This window comes from Drosophila gunungcola (assembly GCF_025200985.1).
Source record: "Drosophila gunungcola strain Sukarami chromosome 2R unlocalized genomic scaffold, Dgunungcola_SK_2 000006F, whole genome shotgun sequence".
In the NCBI taxonomy this organism is placed as follows: Eukaryota; Metazoa; Arthropoda; class Insecta; order Diptera; family Drosophilidae; genus Drosophila; species Drosophila gunungcola.
The window spans coordinates 3695125-3708950 of NW_026453168.1; the positions used below are offsets into that span (position 1 = coordinate 3695125).

General features: G+C 40.0%; 2 protein-coding genes and 1 pseudogene across 2 annotated transcripts; 1 reads left to right on the plus strand and 2 right to left on the minus strand.

The window, feature by feature from the left end:
- Nucleotides 1-2630: 2630 nt before the first annotated feature.
- On the plus strand, nucleotides 2631-13619 carry LOC128254553 (uncharacterized). Its single transcript, XM_052983691.1, is given in 14 exon segments — nucleotides 2631-2694; nucleotides 4141-4468; nucleotides 4470-4610; nucleotides 5467-5574; nucleotides 9929-10026; nucleotides 10095-10385; nucleotides 10495-10731; nucleotides 10790-10918; nucleotides 11001-11130; nucleotides 11188-11310; nucleotides 11379-11468; nucleotides 11968-12091; nucleotides 12263-12573; nucleotides 13230-13619. Coding segments are annotated over 13 exon segments (2211 nt in total). The 5' UTR covers nucleotides 2631-2694; nucleotides 4141-4195; the 3' UTR covers nucleotides 13386-13619.
- On the minus strand, nucleotides 6480-7383 carry LOC128254585 (C-type mannose receptor 2-like; annotated as a pseudogene).
- Nucleotides 8151-8987, minus strand: LOC128254584 (C-type mannose receptor 2-like). The gene has a single exon (XM_052983740.1). It carries the CDS (start codon nucleotides 8954-8956, stop codon nucleotides 8381-8383), a length of 576 nt encoding a protein of 191 aa, XP_052839700.1. The 5' UTR covers nucleotides 8957-8987; the 3' UTR covers nucleotides 8151-8380.
- Nucleotides 13620-13826: the final 207 nt, after the last annotated feature.

Sequence of the window (13826 nt, forward strand, 5' to 3'; positions counted from 1 at the left end):
ATTAGGTTTTTATTACAAAGTTTAAGTTACAGTTATGTAGGTAATAGTTGTTGAAAGTTTTGAAATATCGTGTTTACGGTAAGCTTGAATTAAATATAAGACTTGTAATTTCCATAAGACTTATACAGTACTAAAGTACTATAGACCCTATAGGGTCTCAGTAAGTTAAGAACTAAAGTAACTCAGTTTCATTATATGAATTACTTTAATATATTCTTTTTAGTTTGTTCTTTGCTGTACCCTTAAGACGCGGTTGTTTTTAAATCTATTTCCTTAGGAGAAAAAATATCAGTTATAATTATTGGTATAAAAAATTCGTTCTTAGAGTATTTTTCCAGCGACTTGCCAAGAATATACACTTCCTTCACTCTACGCATTATCTTGCAGCTGGGCCAAGAGCAATGCGAACTATTTATGTACATTTTGTTGTGGCGGCTGTCACTTTTGGGTGGCTGCTTCCACGGTCACAGTCGCAGTCGCAGTCACTGTCACGATCACGGCGACGGCGACTGTGACGGAGATGTAGATGGAGGTGGAGATGGAGATGGCGAAGGGCGGGAACTGAAAGGCCGTGCTAATTGTGTCGCTAGTGTCAGATTTATGTGGCCCGATCAATCGGTAATATATGCCGGGGCGATCGGAACCCCCAGATGGTCGACTTGGGAGTTGGGGAGTTGGCAGAGAGTCGCAGAGAATCGGGTATCAAATTATAATTCAATTTACGAAAAGACAAGCGACCACCGTGGTGGCCGCTAAACACATTCCTAGCCAGTTGTCGGACGGCGAGATTGGCTCATAAATTGTCCAAATTAATTCATAGTGGCACCAATGGCGACACCTACTCGTTGTCACCGTTACACCTCGCCCATCTCCCCGACTTTGTCAACCGGAATGGAAACGGGCAATCGGCATGGGAGAATGTTTACTCGGTTCGTTAGTCATAAATTTATAGGCTTTATTGAAACATCAATTTGGACACCATAGCGGACGACACCCGACCAGTTCAAAGTTACCCGATCCAATTGTCTTCCCCGGGAGGAGATATGGCGATGGTAATGGCACTGGAGAACTCTGGATGGAAGAAGACTGGATGGAGATGGTGATGGAGATGGAGGGGAGCTTGGGACGGCTGTGGCTCCATCAAGGTGGTCCATTGGTGCCTCCTCATTTTCGGTTTTTTTTTTTTTTAGTCTCCACCGCCTAGAACAGGTTTGCTCTTCTCTGCTGCGGGATCGCCGGCTTTTGCGGATTCCGATTCGAACCTCTGGGATTTGGAGCCAGCCAATCGCTCGCCGCTTGCGCTGTTAATTTCCAACAATTTTACAGCTAGTTATGCAAATGCCCGGCTGTTTCTTTTCCGTTTGGAAAGTCGCTAGCTCGAGGCGGGCATTATGCCGATTCGGCTGGATGATCTCATGGCCATGGCCGCGGCCGCTGCCCAAAGATGGAAGAGGCGGGACAATAGGAACGCTCAGAGTTGCCAAAGTACGATTTATGCTGCTCGATATCTAAATAAAGTCTTTACGATCTGGGCAATTCTGAGCTATTAACTATTTTTGCCGGGGAAATATAAATACGAATGATGCCTGAGTAATCATTTTAAAATATTGTTTATGCTATCACTTGATTTAAAACTAACTTACATTTTTTTAAATAAAAAGTTACTGAATATGATTTATTTAAAGCAAAAATATATTTTGTTATGCCAAGGCGTTTTTTGTTTTAAAGGAACATAGGTTTAAGTACTTTTATAATGAAAATTATTGCATTTTAAATATAATATCACATATTTTTTTGTGAACCTTAAGATTACATTTTTATTGATATATAAATGTTTTACAAAAGAAACATAAAGGCAAACGTTCAAATTTGAATTCACTTTATAGTCTTTACACCAAAAACTAATATTGAATACAAATTATATTTAAATAATATATTTTTTCTATTGTTCTGTTTTTTATATTGCGTTTTCTTAATATCTTCTTTTTACATATTATATACATACATTTTACAAAAGGTTCGCGCATTGGCTAACTAAGTATACTGAAAGCAGTTTACTGCTTAAAAATTGTAGTAATGGTGTTTATGTATGTAAGTAGCATGTAAAAAATGCAGGAAAATCCGTTTCTCTAAACTTTTTTTTAAATTTAATTAAAACGAGAATCCGTATATTAAAAATAGCACGAACATAACTATATTAATTTTTCTAGTTTTAATATACAAAATAACAACTTGACTTATGCACAGATAGGATAGGCATGCTTGTTCTGAATAGATAGCACAGTATACCATTTAATATGCTGAAAATTAGGCCTTTAAAAAGGAACAGAGAAAGGGGTAATCCAGAAAACCAAAGGCAACATTATTTACAGCATACCTTTAAACGGCTTAATTTAGGGTCATTAAAGATTCCTGCGTCTACCCCAAAAATTAGCCCAAATATGTAAGAAAGCAATAAAATTCAGTCATCCTGCACGCCACAGATTACAGCTTATAAAAGTTTACATCGCGATAACAGAGTGCCGTGTGCGCAGTCCTGCGGGGGGAGGAGTGAGTAAAGGGGGTGGTCCCACAGGACATTCGCTATAAACAGACGAAACTCAACAGGTTTAAGCTCAGTTGTCTCTGGGCGCTGCTCGCATTCAATCGCGGAAACCGAAGGAAAAATACGGCAAATACGGAGAAAACTCCCACGTACGGCAAAGTCCACATTACGGGGCCTAACAACGAATTCCTCGTACTTGTCGCTAATAGATAATTGAATTTTTTGCCATTGTTGTGTGGGAATTTAATGCGTGGCTTGTGCAATAAAAATTAAAGAAGAAACTTTTTATGTGCGTGCTGGGCGTTTGATTGGAAATGAACATCCGCGAACATAGCATAAAAGTCAAATCCAATAAACCCAGCTGTAAAATATATAAAAAAAAAAACTTTATAAAATTACTTTTGAGTTTTTCATTTATTTCCGAGTGTAGGCAATTAAAAGTTTAATCAATAAATGTGCTCATGATAAGTGTGAAAAATAAACCAGCCAGCGGACATTGCGACAGCAGAAACAACAATGGATGAAGGATATATGTCCACATAGATACCAGAACGCAGGCCATCGCGCAAATTGTTTACTTTGGCGCTACACTGGGCGAAAAGCGGGTTCCGCCTGGGGAGCAGCAATCAAATGTGCTTTCAATTAAACTCAAAGCCCCAGCCCCTTTGCTAAATTCCCACCCTCCAGTCCACAACGCTTGGTTGCCTGGCTGCTCATCCATCAAATTTGTCGTCCTGTCGTAATGTCGTCCTGACGTCCATACGTCCCGAGGTCCCAAAGTCCTGAAGTCCTGAAGTCCTGTCGCTTCTTTGGCGGCCAGCGAGGCGTCGGGGGGCGAGGAGGGGGGCGTGGTCCGACCACCCATATGTGCTTATGTGCCATTCCCTGCAATTATTATACGCGCCCTCCTCATTACGGCCCCATTGAAACTCAACAAGTGTCGCCCGAGTGAAACTATCAGATACAAATTGAACACGCAACAATTATGTACAGACAGCATTCGCATTGACATTTGCACTTCCACTACACTCAGAAAAATGTGCATTAACTTTGAATTTGTAGGAGTACCTATAATGTTGGAAACTCTTCAAAAATCCCCAAATGTTTTACGTGTTGAAGCGTTTTGAAGTTTTGTCTGTATAAATAAAAACCTTTTTGTATAGCTGTATTCCAAATGCCGAATCATCATTAAAAGAGCCATGTGTATGATAGTTGATACTTAAGGAATCGAATCTAATAACTTAAAAACATCTTCACCCAGATAAAAGTCAGGGCAAATTCTAATGTTTTCACTTTACATTAAATATAGCTTAAAAAACAAATTGAGATCTTCAAATTTCTTCCTATTTTTTCGTTTATTTCAAGTTAGTTTATTTTTGGAAAAACAGTGTTACATTTAAATATTTTAATGTTTAATTTTACTATGGGGTTTTTCTCTGGGTGTTCTTAATAAATTTGTAAAATGCTATTTTGAATTTGCGCGATTAATTTGTATCTGATGATTTGACTTTGAAATTTTAAAATAAATGGGAGTTTTGCGTGACCTTTAAGCACCTCAAATATTATGGTTTCGGTGACATTTTCTCCCCGTGCAGCAATCGTGTTTATGAGGCACTGGCACTCCATATCCTCGCCTGAACAATCAGCAATATGCTAAATGGAAAAGCGCACAAGTCCGGAGAGAACGAGAACGAGAACGTGGGCTCGAACCCGAACCCAAACACAGACCCAAGCCCTGACCCTTGCCCTTGCCCAGCGGGCGGTAGTGCGGGCTTGAGCAGAAAGCCGACCCCCAGCGTCAAGATCGACATTAGCAGTTGCCAATCGAACCATCCGATGGACTCGCGAATGGCTCCCGACGAGATGAACCCATCAGGAGGAGGACCAGGAGGAGGAGGTGGTGGCCTTCTATTGGTGCCCACAGCATCACAATCTGCAGCTCGATAAAATTTCCGTGCGCTCGATTAGTTCCGAGGATATATCGAATGGCGGCAGTGGAAGATGTTGCAATGCCGCCGCCCGTAATCCGGCCATAAAAACGGGTCGGCGCCTGCAGCTCATGCAGGTGAGTTTTTTTCATCGGGAAACAGGGACACCCACCTCTACAGGTGTCACTTTTGTCACAAAAACAAAACAAAACAAAACAAATACACACACTTATCCGGAGCAGCATAAATTAGCGGATGCGCATGCATCTTAATTAGGGCGACTGGTCAGAGTCACGTGCCTCGGCGACCACAGAGTGCGTCTGTCTAATGAATGTCGCGATTAGCGGGCCACGATAAAGACTAATCACACCGACTTCACCTCATTTTCCCACTGACTTTGCCTCTGCCTCTGCCTTTGCCTTTGCCTTTGCCTATACCGCTCGCAATCAGGTCTTCCTCCACGGACGCACATATTGATGGCAAATGAAAATATATGTGGCACAGTGGGTCAAAATAGGACAGAGTTTGTTTAAATTATTTATTAAGATTTATTCATGTTGTATTTCCATATTCATATATGTTAATAATTCGCCTTAAACAGGTATGGACTATGGACCAAATAAATAATCATTTCAAATCTATAAGAAAGGTTATTTTTTTTAATCAAGTTAATTGAAAACCGCATTTAGAAATGACAGTGCATAATTTTATTAAAAAGCTTAAATTAGTGTTTTTTTAAGTATTTGAAAAAAAGGTATTATCTGCAAGGCAAAGGCTCAAAAAAAAGTAAGATGCCTTTGTTTTTAAATTCCTTTAATAAAATCTATGAGCAACAAAGAAGACAACACAATTAAGAACCATACCAAAAAAAACCTATTTAATAAATAGATTTTACTGAAACTATAATTTATTAATTTTCTTTATTTAACCCCTTACAATACAAAACCACGGTAGACGAAAGTATGCTCTCATTGACATGCGATTCCTTTTCAGATGATAATTCTACCATTTATACCAATATTGGCGTTAATTGTGCAAACATCGGTGACACTGCAAGAGATCCTGGAGTACCGTTCCGCCGTGGCCGACATTGAGACACAGGTGGGTCAATGGGTGGGTCAGTGGATGGTCAGTGGATGGGTCAATGGATGGGTCAGTGAATGAAAAGAAACAAACAATACCAAGGCGACCCGGAAATTGCGCCTTTCAAACGTAATTAAAATTCATTACTGCGATTCAATCAAGCGCCAAGTAGTTTACGGGGGCGATTCACTTTCACTCGCCGGTCAATGTTCACTTGACCATCTCGAGAAACCTTGGGAATGTCTGTTTGCTCAGGTAAGTGCCGTGCAAGTCCCCGTGAAGGGTGCTGGAGCACGAGCGCGTGGCCAGGCACTCAGCGGCGTCCTTCTGCCCCTACCCCCCCCCCCCCCCATCCCCCCAACCCCCACCGACCGCCCACTTCATCTATCCATAATGCAAATGCGAAGTCGTCGCAGGAAAATGTGAAAGAACGGAAAATATTGTACGTACTTATATGAGCCAGAAGGGGGCGGGGGGAGTGGCGTGGTGGCGGAGTGGCCAAAGTGGATTGATAAGAACGCAATGCGAAACATGCAGCGACAGTGGCAAGTGAAGGATTGGGGGGTGGAAAATGGCAGGGGGTGGCATACACCCGGAAAATGGGGTGTGAAAAATGGGAGGCCGATGAATAGTGGTTGCAGTGGGGGTGCCTATTGAATGGGGTCACGTACTTAGAATGCAAAACACACTATAAACAAATCAAGGAAAATGAAAGTAGTCATCGGTGCTTAATAAGAAGGTAGGCTTCGATGCTTAATAAGAAGCAGAGCTTACAAAAAGATATTTCCTTATCTTTCTTAAAGTAAAGTAATTTTATACACATAAATAACTTTAACCAAAAACATTGTTATCTAAAGAACTATGATTATTAGTTTAATTAAAGTTTTAAAATTGGAATTGATAAGCATACTCATTAAACAGTATTTACTTTCTGCCCCAAAAATTAATAAATGGTAAAGATAGTATTTCAATCAATTTCAATTATTTTGTTATACCCGGTCCTCAAACTCAATTATTTAAAAGATTACGCCATTGATATGCCATAACTAATTTTGTTAAAGCCAAATGTGTTATTCATCTTAAATGATTAACTGATGATTTGCATTGGGGAAAGTCTTGATTTGTATGTTTCAAAATGTATTTTCGAAAGGTCTTAAGAAAGACTAGGTATTTTTTTAAGTATTTGAAGCAAAATGGTTTGTTTTTTATCGCTTGATTGACTTAATTGAATAAAAAGTATTTAACATTGAATTAAACTGGGATCTTGGCCTCGAAGAAAGCACTGGTATTGAGACACAGCTGGGTCTGGAAGAGTTGCAATGGGGCCTGGCAGATGTGGGCCGCCCACTGGGTGCAGTTCTTCACGGTCAGGCGGTGGGGATCCATCACGAATGCTCCACGTGGACATGCTTATAGTTGGCCAGCAAAGTGAGGCAATCCCCGCTGGCGGGAGTGGGCTGTCCCGTGTTCCAGGGCAGATACAAAGCCTGCTCCCCAGTGCTCTGCCAGAAGTAATCGCCTCTGGCTTGGCCCAACTTATTGCCGGATGTCCACAACTCCAGTTGATATTCGGCAACCAACGGCAGCCAGTTGTTAATGGCATTCAGTTCCGTCTGGTTTTGATGCTCAGAAGTCCGGCGTTGATGGATCGGCAGTGGCGATCCGACTCGTAAAAGTTCTTCCAGCTGCTGTCCACCTGGAGGCACTTATCCGCCACCCGGGTGAAGTTTGTGGACAGGCGGCGATGGTATCCTCGCTGGCCACCTGATAAAGATGGCCAAAGGCCAGACTGACCAATGCAAAGCAAACTAACTTGGGCCACAACATCTTTGGTAACTGACCCGAAGCCGGCCAACCGGGCTATTTTATATGGCCGAACCGCTGTGGGCAGCGATAAGTCCGCTTTCTGATAAGGATTCGTAGAACATAAAGTATGCGCCTAGTAGAAGCCGTTAACAATTTTAATCGCCTAATATAAATAAAATATTATATTTCGGATTGGAAATTACACCAAAACATATAATTTTAATCTATCTTTTATTTTTTTTATAATCCAGATAGTTTGGAGTGATAGTTGCACTCGGCATATACGTTATATGTAAAGCAGTGTTTCTTGCAACAAAGACAAACAAGAGATAGCATATAAATTTAAGCTTTTTTAAACCGGTTCTTAAAATTGTATTTGATTAAAAATACTTATCAAACAAAAACACGTCTTAACGAGGTAAAAAAGCCGTGACGATCGCACCTTCAACATATGTCTGAAATCCAAATTTGTGAAAAAAAAATGATTTAAAGATATTGCTAATACTACAAAAGTTTTGCTTTTTCGAATTAATTTTGCGCTAACCTAGATAGCTGGTTAAAAAAGTCATAAACGAATGTTTTTTATCGAGCTGCCCAACATAATACAATTGACACAATGATCCTAAAAATATTCCTATATTTATTTAAAGGTGAAAAACAATGGCTCATTCATTACCGAAAATTTTTTTTTTTTTTAACTTTTGATCGAAGCATGGAAATCATTGCAAAGGTGTAATTCAAGTTAATTCGATTACTTTACTATTAAAAATAACAATTAACAAGTAAACTTTCTTTGTAATCGTATTGAATATGTATGTATATGTTGAACCATTTTTATTAAATTTTAATAAAACCATATTTGCGACTGTCCCTCTGTGCCTTTCTAAGCAACCTAGTCTCTTAGCAGTAAAGTTTTCTAAATAAAAGTTCCCAAATCGATATTGTTTTAACGTATACAAATAATATTTGAAATATATTCGTTTTATTTAAATTTTATTTTGTACAAGCAGCACTTCACTTAAACGGCAATCTTGGCCTCGAAGAACGCACTTGTGTTGAGACACAGCTGGGTCTGGAAGAGTTGCAATGGGGCCTGGCAGATGTGGGCCGCCCACTGGGTGCAGTTCTTCACGGTCAGGCGGTGGGGATCCATCACGACCTGTCCGGTGGACATGCTGACGTGAGCCAGCAAAGCGAGACAATCTCCGCTGGCGGGAGTGGGCTGTCCCGTATTCCAGGGCAGATACACAGCCTGCTCCCCGGTGCTCTGCCAGAAGTAATCGTTTCTGGCTTCGCCCAACTTGTTGCCGGATGTCCAGAACTCCGGTTGATTGGGGGCAACCTCGGCCAGCCAGTTGTTGATGGCATTCAGTTCCGTCTGGTTCTTGAGGCTCAGGAGTCCGGCGTTGATGGATCGGCAGTGGCGATCTGACTCGTAAAAGTTCTTCCAGCTGTCGTCGATCAGGAGGCACTTGTCCGCCACCCGGGTGAAGTTTGTGGGACAGGCGGCGATGGTTTTATCGGCGGCCACATGTTCAAGCTGGCCAAAGGCCAAACTAACGAAAGCGAAACAAACTAACTTGGGCCACAACATCTTGGGTAACTGACCCGCAGCTGGTCAACCGAACTCTTTTATAAGGCCGAAGAGCTGGGGGCTGCGATAAGCCAGCCTTTTGATAAGCAATCGAAGAATATAAAGTATACGCCCTGTGGTAGTTATCATGTTGTTATCAATTTCACCATCATAAACCCAAAAAAAATGCCTGACTCCAAGGGCTCAGTAGATTACTAAGGAGAATCCCCTGAGTTTACAGATAGGCAAAAATTATAAAATCATTTAGATTTGTAAATCACACGTATGTTTGACGAATAAGAAAAATGACTCATTTGATTGTGTTTATTGTGTTTTATAAACTTAAGTTTGTCTGCCAAACTTATTTTTCTATTTTTTTTACTTTTTTTCATAAACCTAGTAGTTCTACTCTGCGTATACGTAACGTTGAAGGCAGTTTTTTAACAATAAACACAAGCAAAAGATAACCAACCAATTTGTGCTTTTTAAAAGCAGATCTCACAACTTTAGTATACTTTGTTATCATTAGGACTACTTAAGTAGAAACACTTATATTTTTTCTTTATAAAACAGTAATAAAATGTTAAAACCACGTTTGGTTTCACTTGGCCTTGAAAAAATAAAGCACATAAGCTTATTTTTCTATCTTTGTTTTAAATAATTTTAACAACGCAAGTTATAAACTTCTTTATAGTGGTTTATATCGTGTTCGTAATGCAATTACCCCGGTTGACATTTTGACATTTAGTATAAGCTACTTAAGATAAAGAAACAATAAGCTAAAATAAACAAAAATCTTGTTTAATTCAAAATTTGTTCTTATTTATAAAAATTGTTTCATGTGTTAACTTGTTTAAATTGGTCATCAATTTGCAAGTTTGTGCTTTTACCATTTCATTAAGGTTTTTTAGAAGCAATATTAATTAAATATTACATTTGTTTAAAAGGTTTTGACTTTAAATTGATCTGGAATAAATAACTTTTGTATCTTAGGTTACCATTGCCACCGATTTAGGAAAGGTGGTAACACGCTTGCAACTCGAGCGCTCTGAAGTAGCTTTCTACATATTTACCAACGGCAGCAAGCAGCGGTGAGTGCTTCGACTGATTAATATCACAGGACTACCAGCTTATCCTTTAACCTTTGGATTTGGAACAGTGCCAACTTAACCCTAAGATTTGCCAACACGGATCACGCTCTGAACAACATGACCACCTGGAGCGAAATCAGTGTGCCGACAGCTCCGGACGAGGATGAGGACGATCGGGAGATGATGCTAAACCGCTACGAATTCCAGAGCCGACTGAACGAATTTAGGGATCGAGTGCGCTTGGAGCCGGAGGAGAGCTCCATCACCGAGGTGATGAATTGGTATACATCCATCAATCGGGGATTACTGCACCATCTCAATGAGCAAATCAAGGAAACGGACAACAGCGGCGTTTGGCGGTGAGTTAAGAACTCTTAAAGTATTCTAGCTTATATTTATAAATTAAGTAAAATTTCATTTAGACTTAAATAAAATTAATACTATTTTCATTTCTCTAAAATCGAATAGTTATCTGGTGGGATTCAAGAATCTGCTCAAGAGCATCGAGTGCCAAAACATCGCCACTTCCTTTGGCATCAGATACTATGGACGGGGATCCTTGACGGCTGAAAATTTTGTGTCCTATGTGCGCTACGAATTCATGGCCCGTGAGATGATCAACTCTACCTTGAACTATGCACCCATGCTAAAGAACATGTACACCAATATCACCAGCACCAAGAAGTTCCATCGCGCCAAACAAATGTGTGTGTGTGGCGAATTAATGTCTTATAATATATTTTGATATGGAGTCCTTTCACAGGAGCAACACACTGCTTAAGAACAATCCAAATGTTTCCAACGAGCGCAGTGCCATCGAGTTCTACGAACTGATGAACAACTATACCGATGATCTGAGAATACTACAAAAGGCCCTCCGACGTTTAATTAAGTATGGATCTCTAAGCTTGATAAATGATTTATTTCCTTAAAATTGTATATTCTGTTTTCTGATTAACTTATCTATTTCTTAGGGAGTATGTAGACAAGACCCTGGTGGAGGCTGACCGAAAAGAGGCCATTGGCATTGCCATTCTGGTTGTGGTGCTCCTGGTGTCGCCAGTCATCATTGTGCTGGTCAAGAATGCCGCAGCCACGATTCAGGTGCTTATTTGGCCACTATAGTTTGACTCCCCCAACTCAACATACTCTTTCGCCCAGCTTTATGCCCTGAATCTGTCCCAAAAGGCCAAGGAGTTGAAGCGGGAGAAGCGGAAAAGCGATTCGCTACTCTTTCAGATGCTGCCCCCCAGCGTGGCCATGCAGCTGAAGCAGACACAGCAGGTGAGTCCGGCAGTAGGGGGGATGGGTTCGAAATGGGCATTAGGCTGGTCTAAATGGTTTACTGACAGGTGCCCGCCGAGCTCTACGAGGCAGTTACCATCTACTTCAGCGACATCGTGGGCTTCACCGAAATCGCAGCGGATTGCACTCCACTGGAGGTAAATGTCATAATGGTTTTGGAAATAAATTTGATGCCAATATCGTAAGATCAAATTTTTTCACAATTTTAGTAAAATTCACATCGAATTCATATATTACACAATATATATATATATATTTAAAACTTTTAATAACGATTCTAATAAGTTTAATTTTATTTAAACTTTTTAAAAGATCAAAATAAAAACATGGACTTCAATTTGAATTTCTTTAGCCCCTGATAATTAAAAAATCTTTTAAATAGTTTTTTAAATAAAAATATTTTTTCTGAATAAAAAGTAAATATATAAAATAAAGCATTACCAACTTTCGTTCTTGGACATTGTTTTGTTTGTTTATTTATTTATTGCCTATTTTCCTATTTTAGTTATCAGATTAAAATTTTTTAAAAATTTTTCTTGCCTGAGGTTAAATATTGTATTTTTCATTTTCAAAGGGACCCTTACATTTTGTTGAAGTGGTTACGAAATAAACTTATCTGAACTCTGTATTTGGCAGGTGGTGACCTTTCTGAACTCGATTTACCGGGTGTTTGATGAGCGTATCGAGTGCTACGATGTCTACAAGGTGGAAACAATTGGCGACTCGTATATGGTGGCATCGGGTCTGCCGGTGAAGAACGGTAATTTATGCAAATTCAGCTGTCAGTCAGTCAGTCATTTAGCCCGGCTCCCCGCCAAACGCCCCGCTGGCTGACTTGACTGCCCCAAAAAAAAAAAAAGGTTTTGCGCTAATTTAAATTTCGTTTGTGGCCATGCGCGTAATTTATGCCATGGAACTGCCTCCGCCGCAGGAATCAAGCACATCAGCGAGATAGCAACAATGGCGCTTGATTTGCTGGACGCCTCGTCGGTGTTCCGGATTCCCAGGGCCGGCGACGAGTTCGTCCAGATCCGGTGCGGTGTGCACACGGGTCCGGTGGTCGCCGGCATCGTTGGCACCAAGATGCCGCGCTACTGCCTCTTCGGCGACACGGTGAACACGGCCTCGCGCATGGAGAGCACCGGCGAGGCCCAGAAGATACATATCACCGAGGAGATGAACGACTCGTTGCAACAGGTGGGCGGCTTCCGGACCGAGCACCGCGGCCTCATCGATGTCAAGGTGGGTTGGGACTACAATATATTCGATTTAATTTTTCAAATTTTATTTAGCTGAGAGCCACAATTGCAATTCACTTAAAATGTTTCCGTAAAAGCAACAAGACGTATGAGCGATCTTAATATCACTCCTACGTATGGTGGTATTTGATAGAACAATAATCTACTGAATTTTAAGGAAGAAAGTCTTGAAATATCCTTTTATGGACTCTAAACATTTTATTAGTTTTTTATTAATTGTTCATGGGTAATAAATTATTAATTCCTGTAATGGAAATTACCCTACCATGTCACTCATAAGTTAAGCAATAAACAGAATTTTTTAAATTCTTTAAATATCCTGAAAGTTTTTTTTGGGTTATCAACATTTTATTAGTTGTTATTAACAATTGAAATCACCCAGAAATATTATATTTTCCTAAATGCAAAACAACGTATGAGCGACAAAAATATCAATCATACGTAGTGTGTTATTTGTGACATGAATATACATATATTTCTAAGTTTGAACATTCTAAAAGGATATGATATGACCTTAAAAGTGCTTTTTGTAGGCTAGAAACATGTCTTTCTTAAAAAGTATTCATTTGATTTGACAGTCTTTGAAATCCAAAAGCAATAGATATATTTTTAAAATCAGAATTCGGTTATTAATTTCAGGGTAAGGGCCTAATGAGCACCTACTGGCTGACCTGCAAGGACGGACCCGTGAGGGCTCGCGAGGAGATTTCTTGGCGAGCGGACATGCAGCCCGTGTTTCTGGATCACCTGAAGCTGCACCCGCCGACCGACTACAAGCTGCCCAAGCGGAAATAAGCGACTGGCCACTGCCAATTTTCCGGCTAGGCCGAATTGCTGATATCCAGTAAACTGTAGCCATATGTTAATGGCGCTTTCGCTGTCCCTCTCTAGATGTGCATGTGTTGGTGTTGGTGTTTATCTCGGTGTGTTTTCTTGTTCTATCCTTAGACGCTTTGAAGCCTAACCGTCTTTATGTAATCCGCAGTGTGAATAACGAGCATGATTAAGCCAAAATACAGACTTATGTTAATTAAAAATAAAAAAGGAACCTAAATTTTTTTTTAAGTTTGGATTTTTAACATGATGGGTAGCTTGATTTTAAGCATATAATTTTATTTATTGTTTGACCAAAAACAAGTTTTTAATTTATTTTCACTTAAACCGATTTATTTAGTAAACAAGTTTTTGATTGCTCTTCAAATAAAGCATTATATATTTTTAGATTACAGTTAGGTT